We start from the raw sequence: 14644 nt of genomic DNA, 5'->3' as shown, positions 1-14644 counted from the left end.
TTGCCTTTGCTGGCTCATGTTTCTGGTTCATAGTAAGGATGATTTGTTTGGCCAAAAAAGGGAAAACACAAAAAAGACAGCTTATGGATACTCCATCCAGTTTTATTACAATTATAAAATAACGTTCCAGAGTAGTTTTGTTACTCCACAATAAATATGTTATACAATCAAACATACGGCCAAAGATTTTCAACAGAACAGCATGAAAATGTTAAGGAAAGTAAAATCTACACCAGTCATCACAAATTCAAGAGTTGCCTTGGGTTTACTTTGATGCTCAAGATTGTTACCAAAACACACATTTACATAAGGTGAACTATTTTCCATCTCATTGATTGAATAAGTAAAAAGATACATGTACAAATGGCTACCCCACTTGTAATTTCAAGCACCAAATGGAAAGCATATGATTCACATTAGTTTACTCTGGGTGAGAAGTCCAATAAATCAGCCCACTGCAAGAAACAAAATTTGAGTTAGTGAAAACACTAGCCAGTAGCACAACATTCTAAACATTACAGTGATGTATAAATATATCTTCAGAACTGAAAGCAGTGTGCATGCACATGTGTGTGTGTGTGAGAGAGAGAGAGAAAGAGATGATCATCTTAGACCCACAAGGCAGCAAAACCCTTCTAAGTTATCATGAGTGTGCTCAGAAACGAGTTATCATCAATGTGCTCAGACACAGCGTTGAGTTGCAAGTTGACTGATATTTAGGGTGAAAACAAAGTCATTTAAACCAAAAGGAATTTTTTAACAAGATTAAAATTTAATTCTATTGAAGAAAAAGCCAGCCAGCAAACCTAATTACTGAAAAAACATTCTCAAAACAAAAAATTCTTTGGTAAGCTCCACATGCACCCGGTGGGTTTTGAACCCACAACCTTACCCTCCACCCATTCTTCTTATTCAAGGAAGAAGTGTCCTTTGAACTAGAACTCATTGGCAAAACAATACTCCCAAAGATGCTCTCAAAACTAGGAAAAGCGGAGGGAAAAAATTTGGCTAAAAAGTACTTATACATCACCTAAAAATACATACTTGAAAAGGCAGTACTGATATGGTAATGTGCTCTTGAAGTTGTGCCTTCACATTTATAACTAGGAGACAAAGTACACAAATAAATCAATCTTAAGCTGAAAGACCTTTTTTTACCTGATCAACACAAACACACATTGCAAGACACCTGCAGTTCCTGTCCACACAGAAGGGCCAGTTGTTACAAGTGAATCTTGTATTAATAGGCCCACTGATGCCGCTAGAGATACAAAGGACACAACATATGCGAAGAAAAGCCAAAGCTTCAATCTGTTGCAATAATGGAAGGATTAGCAGCCATCAACCCACTCAAAGAAAAAAGAAGAGGGTGCAATTTCTCATGTCAAATAAATCTAGGAATAATGCAATAGAACAGATACCCGCACCACAATGGAGAGATCAGTGCTTCAAAATTATTTATTAAAAAAAAAACTAAGGGAGATAATTTTGGTTGAATTTCATCTGATTAAGGCATAAAAATCTTAAAGATGTCTGCACTTTCACCCAACCAATCAGAGGTCAAATCACAGTATACAGATCACTGGCTCATTGCTTAATTTACCTAAGTCAGTCATTGCTTGGTCTGACAGGAGAAAAGAAGAGAATTTTTTTATAAATAAAACTTTATGTGGAACGAAAAGAAGAGAATTTTAAACCATCATACTCCAATGACAAAAGTCACATGAAAGATTAAACCCAAAATAATTCCCACATCATTTTTGTTTTATTTAATGCTTATGTAACATGAGTGTACATAAATAAACATCTGATATATATTCTTATAAGTTTATTCACATATCCATACATACTACGAATATGTATTGAAATAATTATATAAAACAATAGGCATAGACATGTGTTTAACTACAATGGACTTTTTTGATAAGTTTTATGGCAATAAAACTACCTCAGGAATATTACAAAGCACAAGATAGCTTAAAGAATTGCTATTAAAGGAATTAGACGCAAAGAGAAATGGAATTCATAAATTCCGTTAAGGTACCACTGTCATTGGGACCCACAACCATGGACCACCCACAAAGTATTCTAAGAAACAAGAGCTTCAATTACATCTCCGACGCTTCCACATTTTCAAAAGTATGAAAATTTCACTCCCTCAACAAAAGCCATATCAAACACAACAGAGAGAAGTTCCACACACCAAATGAGCATTTCCCAAACCAATTCTACCAACCAACTTGTAAATCCATCACTCTACACAGCATAGCCCAGTGTTCTCCAAAGAGACTGAAAACATAGCCCCATAGTTCACAAGCAAACTCACACTGCAGTAAGAGAAGATCCCACAACTCCCCACTATGATGAACTTGATCTTGTTTTATCACAAATCTTTTTAACATCAATGCCAGTATTTTTCCCACATTAAGAACAAACTGAAGTGCCTATCAGGTTTTTTTTTCCGTTCACTTTCCTTCATTGGCTTTCCTTAATGACTCACTCCCAAGTAACCAGACTACTAGTGGAACTTATTCTTTTTGATAAGTAACATTACTAAAAACAGAAAAAAGTGCCGCCCAAGTACACTAACTGTATACAGAGGGACACACAGGACAAGAAAGAAAACAAGAAATCTAAAAATAAAAAAATAAAATTCTAGGAAAATCTCAAGGAGGCCAAATAATCTAGGAGCCCCAATCATGAAAAGCTCAAAGCATGCTGAACTCCTGTTGGCAAGGGTTGTCTGGTCAGCATAAAATAGTCTCATTGGGAATGCAAGTTCACATTGCAAGATTTGGAAAGGCGGAATAATAGAATTTTTGAAGGTGTTAAGAAATCTATATCAAGATCAAGTATGCTTTTTTGTGTTCTTTGTTTGAACATGACATTGTTATTGGCAGGGTATCTTGTATTTCCTTTGTACAGTTTGTGGATTTCTCAAACCTTATATTGTAATTAATTGTATTTGATTTCTTATATCATCAATAAAATTTGTAAGTGAATAAACACCACTAACACTAACTATTTTTCCTCTACACATTTTTTTAATTTTCTAGAACTTCATAATTCTTAAGAGCATTTTTTATATACCTATAGTGTACTAAGGTCATAACCCATTATTTGTGTTTATCTTACTTATCAAAAAATAACATCTTTCTTGATTTCTCCATGTAATTGATGAGGTTATGCACTTCCAAAACAATATGCATAATTCACTTGATCGGACAAGTTATGATTCTTAGGTACCATGAAAGAATCATAAGGTATGGATTTATCTTCATTTCTTTCAGCTTTTCCAACTTCATTTGAACATGAAAAAATCGAGACTTCAACAAGGGAACATACTCAAGAACGTTTTTATGAGATCATTTGGAAATTTTTTGACCTCTACAAGATATATAGTTTTCCAAAAGAATTGATTATAAAAAATAATAAAAATAAAAAAAATCTAAAAAATATATGAATAAGCTGGACCATTTGCTAGTATGCATTCTTATAGCTAATATATGCAACTATTCAACAAATAAAAGCCCCAGATGCATTAAAAGCCCGCACCCCCTCCTAACTCCTAATTACAAAATCTTATTACATAATGTACAACCAGGTACTAAATAACGATGTTCTGTGTTTATATGTGTGCATGCACACACTGACGGACCTAACAATTAAGGTCCCCTAAATGACCCCCATATTCTCATGAAGAGTGACTGTTGAATTTCAACTGTCTGCCTAACAACAACCCTCCTAAATTCTGTACTTGAGATTGGTTGCCCAACAATTGAGACAATTTTTATGAAATGAATGGAGTTTGCACTCTCGCACCTTCGAATTTCCAAGGACAAATGCCTCAGCAACCCATATCCTAAGCCTGCTCTTATTCCTCCTACTTTTAACCTTTCTAATCCCTTTAAAAAAACTAATCCACACTCAAGTAAAATGTCTAGCTGACTCTCACCACACACAATTGAGTCTTTGTCTTCAGCATTCGAATTTCTAGATTAGCATTCAACCAATATAATTAAATTTCCATCAATCGGTAAAACCTAGACACTACCTTGAAAAATCAGCAGTACATTTGTTGCCCGTATTCAAAATCTTCATTACACATCACCACTACTTCAAGAACACATATTCTAAAAAACCAATACCAATTTCTTTTAAATTACAATAATTTTTTTCATTGCATGTAACTAGTATGGGTATGGACCACTGCATCAAGTCCCCAGATTCTTTTTATTATTATTATAAGTAATCATCAAATTTATTAATGAAACAGGTTACGCATGCTCATGAAGATGAACACTTATGAACAAAAAAGAAAATGAGTCAACGAACCCCAAAATTCTAAAAGACCCAAAACAATTTTTACATTCCTTTATGATTAATCTTAGTGCAATTATCTATTATAGACATTAAATCTTAAATTTCTGCCCAATAGTACCACAACATTGTTTATCGGTGCTCTCATTTTGATGTTTAACATCATTATATAGCATTCAGATTGAACTTCAAAATTCAATGACCCATTTGAACTCTGATTGAAATATCAATGACAATTCTCGAGCAAAAAAATCACAAAATCCAAAAATAAACAAATAATAAACAGAGAGAGAGAGAGAGAGAAATTACAGACCTCCACTCGCCTTCTTCGTAGGGAGAGTAATCGATGTCTTCTTTCCTAACGCAATTGAACATCAGAGCCGCAAAAGAAGCAAAAAATCCTACGAAACCAACAACAACAAACAATCGAATCAAACCAAACCCTAATTAACACAATCGATATAATTACACAGAAACCAAAAACAAAAAAAAAAAAGAGACTCACCAGGAAGGTAGTGGACGAAGGAGACCGAGACGGAGCTGCAAACGACGGCGTCCACCCAGAACCACCACCCGGCGCCGAATACGGCGCCCGCCACTCCTGGCCCGAATATTGCCCACAGCTCCGACAAATCCATTTCTGCGACTTTTGGAGCGATAAGAATTGTTGGATTTTGTTTGTTACTTTTTAAGAGCTGAGCTGATCCACTTCCAAGCCTAATGTGATGAATACTGAGAATTTGCTGCACTTCCTTCCCAGTATTCTATCCTTTCTTTTCTACTGTTATTTCTGTTTTCCTCTGTATTCCTTTTTTATCTTTACTTTATATATATATATATATATATATATATTTTTTTTTTTTTTTTTGTCCTCGTAAAATAATAAATAAATACTAGCCTCGTTTCTCCCGACGTGAGGTTAAGCAAAACCGTGAGGCATAGTCAAAGCAAACAATACCTGCTAATTGGAAACTAAGACAAGAAACCCTTTCACATTAAAAGATGCCTCACCAAAGCGGACAACGCCTTATAGGGCACATGTAGAAGGCGTCTCTCCCCGATGTGGGATTGAGCAAAACCGTGAGGCATAGCCAAAGCGAACAATACCTGCTAATTGGGGGCTGAGACAAGAAACCCTCCCACAGGTATGTTTGGTAACTGTTTTTTTTTTTTCTTTATTTTCTGTTTCCAAAAACAATTTTCTATTTTTGAGACTAAAAAACTTGTTTGATAATCCAAAATGGACAGAAAACAAAAACTATTCCCAAAACTCAATTTGTAAAGGAAACTAAAAACATAAAAAAGATTATTTTTAGTTTATAATTTTTAAAAGTCAGTGAAAAAACTATTTAATTTAATGAATTTGTCTCATTTAATGAGTTAGCATTAGAGTTCAAATCTTAGTAACAACATATTTTGTTATTTTCTATTTTTTTTCTTCAGAAAAAATTATATTTTTAATTTCAACTAATCAAACATGTTTTTGATTTCAAAAATACAAGAAAATTGTTTTTTCTTTATATTCCCAAAAACAAGTTTTTGAAAATAGAAAATAAAAACTGTTACCAAATATAACCTAAAATTTATAATTTAAAATGAAATAAATTGCTAGTATAATGTTTGCTACTTTTTAGGAAAAATTTTATCAAATGTGTGTGAGATATATTTAAAGAGAGATGCTACATCCACAATCGTCTACAACATTTTTACAACATTTTCACAACAAATTATAGGTGGTTAATTGTTATTGGTTTAAATTTGAACCTAACACTAAGATTACTTTTTTCTCCTAACAATAACAACCAGTAACAACCTACCACTTAGAATTTGTTGTAAAAATATTGTGAAAATGTTGTAGACATATCATTTCTCATATTTAAATAAAGAGTATGCTAATTTTTAAGAAAAAAGTTTCACTGATAGTTTTTTTTTTTTTTTTTCGTTGAATTACAATTTTAACCCTTTTTTTTTTTTTTAAGAATACAGATTATTTAATTAGATTAGAGGTTTTTTTTACATTTTTAAAAACCATAACTAACTTTCTAAATCCTTAATAGATGGAGATAAACCTTTAAATATAATTCATTAAAAAAAAAAACTCTAAATGTAATTGAGATTAGGATTGTCTAAAATAGCCTTATGTTTTATTTTAGAGATTATTACAATTTTTGAATTAGTTTTGTAAGGGCGGAGTTTGGGGTCCAGGCCCAGCAAGCAGGCGATTCTGGCCCAAAAGACCCTCAACAATGAATTTGTAGAGAGTAGGTCGTAGAACTAGGTCTTGATAGAGTAAACTTAATTGTTAGTAAGTCATGCAACCATTTGAACGTGGGGACGTTTCATTAAGTTTCCTGGGATAACAATTCATGGGACTGAATCTTATGCTTTGTTTACAGAACTTCTCTCTCTTTCTCTCTTTTTTTCCTCTCTTCTCTCCCGTCTCTCCCCTTCCCCTAGTCATGGGGATTTTCCTCTCTTATATAGCATCCTTCAATTGGTAATGGCCCTACACTTGTTAACCATCTGGGCCTCTACTTGAGTGCCTATCCCATAAAACATCCTCCTTCTTTTCTGTGAGTTGCACTGGCCAAGATAATACTGTTTTCATGTCCTTTCTACATTAATGCGGCTGGAAAAGTAGCTTCCTTGCATTTAATGCGGCAGTTGTGGTTGCCCCCTGAACGTCTAGCATTTCCCTTTGATTTGGGACGATTTCTCACCATGTAAAGGGTGTGAATTGGACTCCCATTTGGTTCGTCCGAGGAGACACTCCTCCTCGGACGCCCCTTAAACAAACCCGGCCCAACAGGATTGGGCTGGGATGGGAGTCCTCTGGCCGTGTCTTCACTTCCTGTTATGGCTGGGCTCCGCACGAGTACCAAGGCTCGCTGTTGACTGATGAATTTTATCCCCACAAGTTTATTTTATTTTATTTTGAACAAAAATTAAACTTAAGCTTGAGCTTATGAAAGTGTTAGATTAGCCATTTAAGCTTGATTAGTTTCCTTACCAAACAAACTTGAGTTTATTAATAAGTTACGTTAACCGAATGTAGCAATCTTTGGTTTGTTTTTCTCTAAATATGGAATCATATATTATATTAAAGTTGAAGTGCAATTAGAATCTAAATCAAATTAAAACTAACTTGATTCTATATAAAAATAAATAAAAGTCCAAGTTATGTTGAATTTTTTTTTTCTTCTTAATTTGGGTTATGTGCGAGCCTTTTCCCCAATGTGACTGGTTAGACCCTTAATTTAGTTATATGAAGCGGGTAATGAGATTCCTACAATGGGAAGACCTCTTGAGGTCAATCTAGCGGCCCAAATGAAAGAGTTTATTGTCCAACCCGTATCCTCTTACCCCTTTTGTGTATCCCCCAAGGAGTCCTTGGCTTAATGGTGAGTTACTCCTCTTTTGTCGTTCCTCACAATGTTCTCTCATGTGTGTCTCTCGCCCTGAATTTTTTCAACCCCTTTCTCACTCCTTTGGCCCCTATTTATAGACTTCCTATTAGTGGGATTGTTATGATGATGGAGAGACTTTTTAGGTAAGTGGGACCCCTTTTAGGACATATTCCTGACTAGATGGGGCCCACTTCTCAAGACATATGTGACAGTCTTGAAACTTACACCTGTTGCCAATTAGTTATTGACAGGCAATTTCCCCCGAGACATTATCGTTGCCGAACAGTCGTGTCTCCAATATGTAGCAGATTTCTGGACCGATGTGTCCTACTACCTATTACTGGGCTCAAGGTTCTCGGAATATTGAGGTTGATGGGCTGGGCCTCTATATCATGTCGGTGCAATGGACTGGCCCTCTATATTATGCCTGTACAATGGACTGGGCCTTTATATCATGCTCATACAGGTTCCAACCGTGAAACCTAAGAAGACTACAATAATAACAAGCATTTAAATATTGCTTTGGGATTCGGTAGTTTTAACTTTTAAATATCTATAATTTATATATTTATTTATCTTCCCATGTTTCATGAGGTTGTGTGGCAACATGAGAAATTATTATTTATGTTACCACCTAAGTAGGTCATAATAAGTAGCTTATCACAAGTTTTAACAAGCTACTATTGCCAGTTGTTAAATACTAGCCCCTCGTTTGGGAGGAGAGAAATGAATAAAGTGGAAAAAAATGGAAAAAAATAATTTTAGAATATTAGTTCATTCCCTTGTTTTGGAGTTTTAATGAAGATAATGAAAAATTCATTTTCTTATTTGGGAGTTTAAGTGAGAGGGAATTGAATGATTGGGGGGACTCATTCCTCTCTATTCCCTCAAATCTCAATTTTTCATTCCCTCCAAAATTGTGAGCAATTGGAGGGTATGAAATTAAATTTAATGAATTTTTTACTAAACTCCTAAAATACTCCTATATATTTAGTCAATTATTTTAAAATAGGGATCTAATAATAATATTGCCATAAAATGATTCAATTCATTTCCCTCTATGTTACTCTAAAATAAGGTTACTTACCTTCCATTCATTTATTTCAAAATATTCAAACAAGGTTACTTAATTCCAATTCATTTTATTTCATTCCCTTCCCTTACTTAAGTACATTTCATTCATTTTAATTCATTTATGGTCATTTTTTTCAATTATATTTCTAAACTCTTAAACAAAACCTAGATTATTTGGTCTCTAGCCTCTAAGTAGCTTGATAAATAATTTTTAAAACTATCATGTACAACTATCTCCAAAAAAAAAAAAAAAAACTATAGTGTACAAGTTAACCTAACCAAATGTATTTATCAGTTTAATTTAGTATGAAACTAACTTCTTTAATTCTAAAATACACTAAATTTTGCTCCACACCCCAAAAAAAAAAAAAAAAAAAAAAAAAAAACTTTATAGTAATTTCTTTTATGGGCTTCTACCTTTATGAGTGTTTGGAACGCTAAATGATGTATTCACAAGTTAAAAAGTCTTGCTAAACTAGAAGTAGTTAAAATTGATAAAATAGTATTTGCATGTTTCAAAACCAAAGTATATGCATTTCATTGGAAACCCAATATGTTTTAGTTCTAATGTTTTTTTTTTTTTTAACATGACAAAATAAAATGTTTAAATGGTAATTTGACGTGTTTCAAAACCTAACTAAAATAAATATTTTCATTTTATTCCCAATTTCAATTCTAAAACAACACAAAATATCTCAAAAATAAACTCAACCACATAAGAATACTTGCGTTTTTAACAAATAAATAATTAAACATTAAAAACAATCACAACTTATAAAAAAATTAGTGGGTTCCGATTAATTTAATTGGTAAAATCTCTGATGGTTGAATAAGAGATCTGGGGTTCAATCTCTGCATACATCAAAAAACGATTGGTGTCTTTATCATAAATTGAAACTCTCTAAAAAAAATATATATTATTGTTAACGTGTATTAGGGTATGTGGGCTTTAGGCCCACCTTGTTTACTTGTATAGCACACTTACTTGTATTGCACACTCTGTCTCCTATATAAAGGCACTTATGTATATTCTATTACTTGAGAAATACAATACAATCATTCAGTATTTCTAACATGGTATCAGAGCTTGTTTAAGGCCAGAAAGAGCACGCCGAAGGTAACAAACCTTATTTGATTCAACAGAGAGACCAGGAGGAGGTTGCATATAAACTTCTTCACTTAAATCCCCATTAAGGAATGCATTTTTGACATCCATCTGAAAAAAGTCCCATTTTCTGGCAGCAGCAACAGCTAAGAGAGCTCGAATAGATGAGATACGAGCAACCGGAGCAAAGGTCTTTTCACAATCAATCCCATACTCCTATGTAAAACCTTTTGCAACAAGACGAGTTTTGTAGCGCTCAATGGACCCATCAGAGCAAGTCTTAATCTTGTAGATCCACTTACAACCAATCATAGATTTCCTATGGGGGAAAGTCACCAAATCTCAAGTATGGTTTTTAGATAATGCATCAAGTTCCTCTTTCATTGCAATCTGCCACAAAGGGTCAGTGGAAGCCTCATGATAGGTGTGAGGCTCATGCAGTATAGTAAGGGCAGTGTAACAATGATAATCAAATAAATGTGTAGGAATGAATCTTACCCGAGTTGAGTGACAAGGTGGAATGTCTTGTGCAAGATCTTCAGGCGGAGCAGGAGCAGGGGACCAAAACTCAGGGTTGGGTAGCTCGTCTTCAACCTGTGCGTCTTCAACCTGTGCTCGTCTTCCACCTGTTCATTAAAAGGTGAAGTAGGAAAGGGATCAAAGGTATCTGGTGGTTGGACAGAGAAGTCTATAGGAGGATCAGGAGCAATTACAGGAGGATCAGGAGCAGTTACAAAAGGAATATGTGCCTCATCTGGAAAAAGATCTAAAACAGAGGAGGAAGATAGGGAGGCACAGAAGTGAGAAAGCTTGACAAATGAGCGATGTTCCCAAAAGACAACATTGCGGGAGATACGAAGACGATGAGAGACAGGATCATAACACCGATACCCCTTTTGAGTTTCGCCGTAGCCAAGAAAACAACAAAGTCTTGACCGAGGCTCAAGTTTGTTATGCTCATGTGGCTGAAGAAGAACAAAACAAACAGAACCGAAGGAGCGAAGGTGGTGATAGTCTGGAAGTGACCCAAAAAGGCGCTCATATGGAGTGTGATTTTGAATAACAGGACTTAGAATGCGATTAATAGCATGAACAGCATGAAGGGCAGCTTCACACCAAAAAAGAGCAAGAACTTTGGCAGAGAGAAGAAGAGCATGAATAGTGTCAAGAATATGACGAAATTTTCGTTCGGCTCTACCATTTTGCTGAGAGGTACTTAGACAAGTTAGTTGACGAAGTTTTCGTATGGTTGGTAATGCATCTTATTCCTTTTCTCTCTCAGCTTTATCTGGTATGTCTCCTTCCTCTTGGCTTATGGATTCTGCTTGTTGTAATCACATGACTCCTCACTCGTCTTTATTTTCTGAACTTAAACCTGCACCACACCCTCTTAATATTCACACAGCAAATGGTTCCACTATGTCTGGTCATAATATAGGTTCCGTTTCGACCTCCAATCTCTCGGTTCCTGGTGTCTTTAATGTTCCTGACTTTTCTTACAATTTATTTTCTGTGAGACAATTAGCTGAGTTAGGTTATCGCATTATCTTTGATTATTCTGGGTGTATTGTGCATGATCCAAGGACGGGACAGAAGCTTGGGACCGGTCCCAGAGTTGGGCGTATGTTTCCTGTGGACAACCTTCGTCTTCCACTTGTTGCTCCTGTTTTTGTTGTTGTAGCTGCTGCAATTTCTTCTACTCCTTCCCTTGCACTTTGGCATGCTCGACTTGGTCACGCATCTTCTTCTCGAGTACAACAATTGGCTTCTAGAGGTTTGTTAGGTTCAGTGTCTACAGAAAATTTTGATTGTGTTTCATGTCAGTTAGGAAAACAACCAGCTTTATCTTTCAATACTAGTGAATCAATATCCACTGATATCTTTGACCTTATTCATTCTGATGTTTGGGGGTCTTCCTCTGTCTCTAGTATTGGTGGGTCTCGATATTTTGTTGTCTTTGTTGATGATTACTCTCGCTATAGCTGAATTTTTAATATGAAACATCGTTCTGAGTTATTGCAAGTATATTCTAATTTTGCAAAAATGGTTGAAACTCAATTTTCCAAATGTATCAAAATTTTTCGATTTGATAATACTCTTGAGTACACTCAATATGCTTTCCAAGCTGTTTTGCATTCCTATGGCACTGTTCATCAACTAACTAGTTCAGACATTTCCTATACTGTTCACCAGGTGAATCAGTATCTGTCTGCTCCACGATCGACTCATTATGCTGCTGTTCTGTGCATTCTTTTATACCTAAAGGACACTTTCTTCCATGGTATTTTCTACTCTACTCAGTTTCTTCTTATTCTCCGTGCATTTTATGATGCTGATTGGGTAGGAGATCCCACTGATCGCAGGTCCACCACTAGTTATTGCTTTCTTCTTGGTTCTTCTTTGATTTCTTGGTGAAGTAAGAAACAAACTCATGTGGCCCGCTCCAGTACTGAAGCAGAATATCGTGCCCTTGTTGATACCACATCTGAGCTCCTTTGGCTACGGTGGCTTTTCAAAGACTTAGGTGTATCCATATCCTCTGCTACTCCTCTTTATTGTGACAATCAGAGTGCCATTCATATTGCTCATAATGATATTTTCCATGAACGGACTAAACACATCGAGATCGATTGTCATTTTATCCATTATCATCTTGTCCATGGTGCTCTCAAGCTGATCTCAGTTTCTTCTAAAGATTAACTTGCAGATATCTTCACCAAGTCACATCCTAAGGGACGTCTTCGCACTTTGGTTGACAACCTCAAGTTGGTCTCACATTCACCTTGAGTTTGAGGGGGGCTGTTAACGTGTATTAGGGTATGTGGGCTTTAGGCCCACCTTGTTTACTTGTATAGCACACTTACTTGTACTGCACACTCTGCCTCCTATATAAAGGCACTTATGTATATTCTATTACTTGAGAAATACAATACAATCATTCAATATTTCTAACACTTATAAAAAACTAAAAGCATTAGACCACACACATAGCGATTGCATGAGGCAACTAGTAAGAGTAACAACAATAACTGGCCCTTCTTAAAAAAAAATGCAATATATTTTAAAGTTGTTATTGGAAATTTCTAAAAAAAAAAAAAAGACGAAGTTGTATTTGGAAGTACTTATAGTTTAAGTATTAAATGTTTGTCATTATTTGTTTATCCTTTTATTTTTTTATTATTATTATTTTCTAATTTTGAGAAAATGACCTTTTTGCTAGTGTGTGTGGTGTTGTTGGTGGGAGTATAATATAATGGGCAATTTTAAATTTCTCATTTTTTCCTTAATGTGCTTAATTTGTGTTTAATAAGTATTTCCAACTAAGTAATAAGGTGTTTTTTCTTCTCAAAAGAAAAGTAATAGGGTGCTCAAAAGAAAGAGATAATTAATTAATGCAGGGAAAAAAAAAAAAAAAAACAGCCTATGACTGTAAACAATTATAGTCACAAAATGGAGGTAATGGGCGAGTTTTTAGATAAATGATGTGTGGCCTCATTTTTTATTACTTTTAAAATTTAGTTATACTCATTTGTCCCCATTTATTAGTTGTTTATTTATTTTTTATTTTTTATAACTAATGCGAAGTGCATGCTTGGGAGAGTAGAAGAAGGTGGACATTAAAAGTCTCTTTCTCTCTTGTGCGTGTATACACGAGATTGTAAATGAATGAAGCCCGTTCATAAACAACTTGACTTGACTTGATACAAAACTCATTAATTTTTTTTTAAATTTTTTTTATTATAAACAAGTCAATCCCAAGCCTTAGTTTTTGGTTTGTTTAATAAATGAGTCAAGCCCAAACTTGTAAGCAACAAAGATTAATAAAAATACAAGTTCGGCCTAGACTTGTTGTGGGCTTTGTGAGGAGCTTGAAATGTGCTCGACAAATAAACCCATATCCAAGCCGATAATTAATTAAGGGTTGGAACTACTTGTCCAAAACAAAACAAGCTCACTAATAGGCTTAGTCTGAACTTGATAATGTTCGTTGTATTGAATCTCGAGTTTAAGAACTTGATATTGAGTTTGAGTTCAACTTGACTAATGAATTAAGCAAAGTTCAAGCTTGAACATTGTATGTAAGATTGATTTAAGTTGAAGCTGAGCTTGAATATTTACTTTTGTTGTCAAGCCAAATGCCTCTATTTTGGGGCTAATTTAGAGTAGCCCAACATGCTTTTAGTTGTGATAGCTGAAAAGGTTTAATAATTTTTATTTGTTTAATTATTGAATTGTATATATTAAAGCTCTATTTAGATACGTCTCACGTCTGCTACGTTTGCATTTTTACTTTTTTTTTTTTTTTTTTGCTCAGCGCATCTTGCATTGTTAATGTCCCATGAACAGTGCATTTAGGCCAATGAACAGTAATCCGTGCCTTTATAGTAACTTTTTTATTATTATTTTTTATTATTTTCATTTTTCAACAAAATAAGCGATATCCAGACGCACACTAAATATATAAAATATAATTATATAGTATTAGATGTGATATGGTGCGCTTTTTCGCGAATAGAATAGCAAATTGCACCATGATTTTTGCACCTCCGCCATGGCTGGCAGTGTAATGACCACATTTAATGATTGATTTTGGTCGGTTTAGATGTGCTCATGCGGTCGGAGTGAATTTTTGTACACCCTAATGGAAAAGAAAAAGAAGAAAAAACAAAATAAAAGGGGAACACAAATTCGTCGGTAAAAAAGAGAAAGTGATGCTAAGCACTCACCTAAAAAAATG

General features: G+C 34.6%; 1 protein-coding gene across 1 annotated transcript; it reads right to left on the bottom strand.

Annotated features, from left to right (window-relative positions):
• Positions 1-239: 239 nt before the first annotated feature.
• Positions 240-5264, bottom strand: LOC126709089 (uncharacterized). Its single transcript, XM_050409177.1, has 4 exons — positions 4826-5264; positions 4634-4721; positions 1159-1311; positions 240-455 (listed from the first exon to the last, which is right to left on the bottom strand). Exons 1-4 carry the CDS (start codon positions 4956-4958, stop codon positions 422-424), a joined length of 408 nt encoding a protein of 135 aa, XP_050265134.1. The 5' UTR covers positions 4959-5264; the 3' UTR covers positions 240-421.
• Positions 5265-14644: the final 9380 nt, after the last annotated feature.

The sequence above is a fragment of the Quercus robur genome, chromosome 12 (genome assembly GCF_932294415.1).
Source record: "Quercus robur chromosome 12, dhQueRobu3.1, whole genome shotgun sequence".
Taxonomy (NCBI): Eukaryota; Viridiplantae; Streptophyta; class Magnoliopsida; order Fagales; family Fagaceae; genus Quercus; species Quercus robur.
Note: the sequence above shows the minus strand (reverse complement) of the source record. Positions and strands in the feature narration are given on the sequence as shown.